This window comes from Staurois parvus, unplaced genomic scaffold (assembly GCF_062004578.1).
Source record: "Staurois parvus isolate SC_StPar_1 unplaced genomic scaffold, SC_StPar_1.0 ptg000581l, whole genome shotgun sequence".
Classification (NCBI taxonomy): Eukaryota; Metazoa; Chordata; class Amphibia; order Anura; family Ranidae; genus Staurois; species Staurois parvus.
Window position 1 is genome coordinate 7,376,161 of NW_028318377.1, and position 6,000 is coordinate 7,382,160.

General features: G+C 42.3%; 1 protein-coding gene across 2 annotated transcripts in view; it reads left to right on the forward strand.

Annotated features, from left to right (window-relative positions):
- Positions 1–2,973, forward strand: part of LOC149450162 (charged multivesicular body protein 3) — a 76,824-nt gene extending 73,851 nt beyond the window's left edge. For both annotated transcript variants that reach the window (XM_089692301.1, XM_089692300.1), the window contains 2 exons: positions 1,021–1,135; positions 2,363–2,973. In XM_089692301.1, the coding sequence (XP_089548427.1) occupies positions 1,021–1,135; positions 2,363–2,502 (255 nt within the window). In that variant the 3' untranslated portion in view covers positions 2,503–2,973. The remainder of the gene's footprint in view (positions 1–1,020; positions 1,136–2,362) is intronic.
- The last annotated feature ends 3,027 nt before the right edge of the window (positions 2,974–6,000 follow it).

Genomic DNA, 6,000 nt, shown 5'->3' on the forward strand with positions numbered 1-6,000 from the left:
AACTTTGTAAATGAATGAGCTACATCTACCATTGGCCTCCATGGCCGATGGCTTCTTGTTCTCCAATGAACTGCAAAGGTGCCTCTGAGCACTCTCATAGTTCATTGATTCTTCCTGCCATTCAGTAACTGCCTGCCTGTATAAGGTATGGGCAGACAGCGTGTTGAGGGTCTGCAGGATCCAGGTATTGCACCCATGATCAATGCCCTACAGGCTGCAGTATAAAAAAAAAGTGAACGCACATTTTTTTTTTTTTACCTGCAAAGATATGCGCTCGCTCGCGCTCTCTCTCTCTCTCTCTCTCTCTCTCTCTGTATATATGTGTGTGTGTATATATATATATATATATATATATATATATATATATATATATATATATATAATAAAATATTAAGGTGCACGTCTCCTTTAAACTACAGATCAGGCAGGACAGGCCAGAGATGACATTCAAGTATCTTATTGTATTGTCTCACAGAACATACTGCATTTTCGAGTTCTTAAAATGCACTGTTTTCTATTGGCACATTAATAGACCTAAAATAATCAGCGTAAGCAAATACATTTTACACAATACTGTATATGTAGTAACCACTCTGCCCAAGAAAAAGGCCTAGGATGCATGTTTAAAACCCAGGGCTTATTTCTGCTTTTGACACATCACCCACGGGTGCATTTTAGATTTGGTAAAGACAATATATTGCCTCTTCTAATCGCTACATGCAGTCTGTTATAAATGTATGTGACGTTTAAATCAGAAAATATAATTTAAACGTGGGTGTCTGTCATTTTCTGCACAGTATTGTCAGTTCTCAGCTGTAGCTTCTCTCTGGTAATTTCTGGGGGTATGTCTCAGATTAAACTGAGAGGCTTCCAAGTTTTGGAATATTCTATTCATGCTCATCCTAGGCTCTGCTTATCCGGTAATTGAATCTACTGCATACAGTTTAGGTGATGGCGGTGTGACTTCTGTATAACAGGGGTTAAGGTGTGAAGTCTGTATTGTTTGCCTATTCCTTTTAGGCTGGGATTATAGAAGAGATGCTGGAGGACACATTTGAAGGAATGGAGGACCAGGATGAAATGGAAGAAGAAGCAGAGATGGAGATTGATAAGATTCTGTTTGAGATCACAGCAGGTAAGTGCTGATAACAATAGTGCATTCCATTGGAGGATGATGATATAAATGGAGAGTACCAAGCCTGCGCTGCAAATGGGGAGAAATTATCAACATATAGATTACTGTGGACTGAACTTCTACTTTAAAGTGTATGTAAACTCTAAGGCCCCTTTCACATGGGACGGACTCCGTTTTGATCCGCTGATCCCCTGCTGATCAGAGTAAGGCAGTCGATGACAGGTCCGTGTCTGCTCAGTTTATGCAGAGCAGACACGGACAGAGCCTGCTCTGCTCTATGGGCATCTGGGAGTCAACAGACTCCGCTGTTAGTTTACACCCGTCTGCCTTCCAATCGATCTGCCTAGATGGAAGGGGACAGATCACCTTCTGTGTTTTTTTTTTTTTTTTTTTTTTTCCGGCAGACCAGATCAGATTGGGCGGTAGGCAGGTGTAAACGGACACAAGTCCATTTACACCCACTGTTCCATAGAAGTGAATGGATGGTCTGACTGACTGGCAGTGCTGATTGGACCCTTCCTGTGAAAGGTGTCTTTCAGCACGTTAACATGGCTGATTAGGGCTGTAGTGTGACAAGAACTAGTGTAAATCTGTGCCAGGGATCACAGGTGTTTGTGATTAGGAAGCCTGTAGAAATCACAGATGGGCTCCATGGCTCTTCACATGTAATTGCACATTGATCGGTTACACGCGCTCAGGAACAGATGAGTGGGCCTGGATACAAACTGTCTTGCTGCACTACAGCCCTAATTGACCATGTGATGAGGCCTTACAATAAATGTTTATTTGGTCCCTAATGATCTGTTGAATATACAATTGAGAATGTTTTGTAATATCTGTTGGGTAAGTTTTAATCCTATGTTTATCCTTTTTAAAATGGACATTTGGCCTGCATGCAATTCCGATAGAAAAAGGTTGATTATTGTCTTTAAGACAGGAAATGAGGGAAAATCTCACAGATGGTTAAACAGCAGCTAAGACATCACAGAGGTTCTAACCCCTCCCTGTGCTACTACAAATAGATTTGTTTTTGTTGCCATCTCTGTCCTTGTTGGGGATATCTCCTCTTATTTGATGTGCTGGTGATCACTGTCTCCAGGACAGGAAATAAATGAAAATGTCTCCTAAAGGAGGCAATAAAAACCTGGCTGAGGTTCTTGCTCTAAAGAGAAAAAAAATGTTTTTGCCTGTTGGGCTTGATGGATAACATCTGTTTGTTTTTTTCAGGGGCCCTTGGCAAAGCTCCCAGCAAAGTCACAGATGCCTTACCAGAACCGGAGCCAGAGTTGGAGGGTGCCACTGCCGCATCCGACGAGGAGGAAGATTTAGAAGCCATGCAGTCGCGACTGGCTGCCCTTCGCAGCTAGTGCTCAACTGTGCGGTTTCTCCAGTACTGAGAGACTTCTTTTCCTCTATATGTAACTTTCTTTTGTGAAAGTATTTGGGGTAATATATCTATCTTTGGCTTATTAAAGGCGGCATAACCCTTGTGCTGACTCCTCCCCCTGGTACCTGGTATTCACATCTTGTTTGAGAAGGAGGCATGCTGAAGGCGAAGACTGGACCTCTTTCTGTACCCATATTGCACTTTGCCCTCTCTGCTGCTGAGCGGGCTGTAATCCTAACTGGAAATAACCAATTGGATGACTTTAGCTGCTGGGCAAGGTCAGTGGATAAGACCAACAATGGACAAAGAGAGGAGTCTGCATACATCATTAATGTCATTGCACTTTGCGTAACCGATTATCACCAACGTCTTTTACATTGGCTGGCTCAGTCGCGGCATATTCTTCCTCCACCACGTGGCCTGGTTCTCCTTTAAAAGAGATTTGACATACGTTTTGATTCTTGTAACTTGCCATAGATATATTGTACACATTTAGTGCTCGTTCATATAAGGCTGCCTAACTGTTATGAATACTTTTCATTTATCGAGTACCTGGTACCTCATGGAGGAGAGCGATAGTAGCTGGTATGGTAGCGATATTATGAGCTTGGGAATTAGATCGCCAAAAAAATAGTGACATTTCCTTTCAGGTAAATATTCTGGATTCCAAGTGGATTTAAAGGGTCAGTCCACCCAAACTGATATTCTAGTTACAGGGTGGCTGCTGGTGGGATGAAGCTACTGTATCCAAAGAACAGAGGTATACCACTCAGGCAAACAATCCAGATAAATCCACGACAGGTGTAGGCTCTGGCTCCCCACCACACACGATGCAATAGGAAGAAGGGTCAGCCGCACACCGGAGGATAGATGAATATAGTGTGTATTTATTGATCCATAGGACACACAACACCAGGATGTGAATACAGGACCTGTTAACGTGTTTCACACGATCTCGTGCTTAATCATAACCAGATCGCGTGAAACACGTTAACAGGTCCTGTATTCATGTCCTGGTGTTTTGTGTCCTATGGATCAATAAATACACACTGTATTCATCTATCCTCCGGTGTGCGGCTGACCCTTCTTCCTGTTGCATCGCGTGTTGTGGGGAGCCAGAGCCTACACCTGAAGCCACTGGCTTATCAAAGATTTCTGATTTCTCCACCTATGATTCAGGGCTTACAGGTGAGCTTTTGTCACTTGCAATCGCAAAGTTTAATCCCTTGCTGACAGTTGCTCACTTTAAAAATATCCAGTTGTCAACTAGGGGTTAAATGCTGATGCGCAGGAGTTCAGTCATCGCGGCATTGCTGCTCATGACCATTTTATATCAGTTAAAGGAACACTCCTTGTTTTTATTTTAGAAAAGAACTGCAGTCAGTGGGATGTCTGTATCACTGCGATTTGGTAGCTTTGTTGCTGAACCAGTGAGTGAAAGTGATACTAACATACGCTGTTTAATTTATATTATCCCTTCTCTTTCTGTATATGGATGATGGCACTGTAATTATTTTAGTTAAAAAACATCCAAGTACCTTTTTTTTCTAATCTGCAGCTGTCACATGACCCAGTTCTTTTCCAACCTGTCTGCAGGGAAGCTTCTGCAGGAGGAGCTTCCTGCTCTCTACTGCTGCTGATAAGTTCAAACTAAAAAAACTGCCTTTTGGAATACAGAGTTTAAATAAATTATATCAATAAACTATTTTAAATCATCATACAAACTTATATTTGAAACCAAATCTTTATATTTTTTTTTTATGTCAATAACATGGCAAGAGCAGATTTCCGCCAGTCACAGGCTGTGTCACACCCCTCCAGCCTTGGTCTTTGAATAACAGGGAGGTGAAGCCTCCATCAATCATGTAAAATCCCCCCTGCCCCCATTGTGTTTACCTGGTTAGTAGGAGGAGGGAGGGAGTGGGCTCTGATTTACCACCCATATGTGTGACTCTATAGTCACATGGGCTGCCCAGATGTGACAGGGTGGAAATGCTCAGCATAGAAATTACACTGAAAACTGAGCATATGCACTAGCTGCCTACACCTGCTCTTCAAAATCCCCAACTGCAGTGGGGACATGGACAGGAGGAGGGGTGGCAGACAACAGCAAGATCTACCAGATTTTCTGCAGAATACAGAAATCGATTTCATTTATTGATAGTTTTTTTTGTTTAATTCTTATCTATTACAGGTACTTGTATAGCTCCATCAATTTACACAGCGCTTTACACACATCCACAAATATATATCTGTCCCTTCCACTAATAGGCCTTTTTGATCTTACCATTTTGGAAATGCAACCAGCCCAATCCATAAACAATTCCCCTTTATTACCATTCATGGGGCTTGGATAGATACACCAGGAATGTGGAGAGGTCACTAAGAAACCAGCTAGATTCCAATTGTCATTTTTCTAGTACATGCTAGAAAGTTCAATAAATTAGCTGATTTATCCTATGAGCAACATATTTGTTTTTTTTTTGTTTTGTTTTTTTCTCCAGGAGAACTTGATAAAATAAAAATATAGATGCTGCCATTGCTGACTTGTTTTTGTAGGTCCATACTCCAGGATTGCTATTTTCATCCTTTTTGGTGAGGCAGTGACCTGAAACAAGCATGTGTGCATGTCAGGTGTCAGGGTGGTTGACATACTCATTGCTTGTGACTCCCCAAGCAGAGAAGCAATATTAAGAAAGAGGCCTTGGTCCACACACCTGCAGAGAGAAGTCGGCAATGGTATGTCCCATGTATGTCTCGTGACAAGTTCCCCGATAGCAGCGGATGTACCGTAACACTACAGTATAAATAATTTCTTCATGTGCAATTTAAATAAAAAATATATAAAGAAATGTAGGCTTGACCTCAATGAATAGAGTTTTACGGGTGAGAGGAGAGCTTCATACATGCGATGCAGGGCATGCTGGGAAATGTAACACTGCTGTAGGATGCTTCTATTGCCTAAACATGGGAAGGCGGGCATTTGAAGAACTCTTTCAGGCTAAGTGGGCAATTTATGAATTATGTAGCGGTAGAAGGACATGCTTGAAATGATTTCCGCTCTGCAGTGATTAACCTCTTCTCATAAGTTGTGACAGGGAGGGTGGACCTTAATCCCCACACATTACACGTATGTAATCATGTCAGCTGAGATCACTGCGTGCTCCCAGCTTAGTGACAGAGCTGTCACAGACCACGCCCAGTCTGGCAGGATGGGCCCTTGATCATGTGACCACCGTGACAGCCAGTCATTGAGAACACATGCTTGGGAAGTGTCAAGACCCAGTTAAAGGTATGCCAAGAGAGGTGGTGAGGCCGTAAAAAAAATATACTTAATTGTAGTTTTATTTATTTTGTTTCTTTAATTAGTTCCCCCCACCCTCCTGATTATTGCCCATTAAAGCGGAGCTCCACCCAAAAGGGGAAGTTCCATTTTAAGGACTGCTCCCCCGCTCCCCATTAAGGATTGGCACCTTTG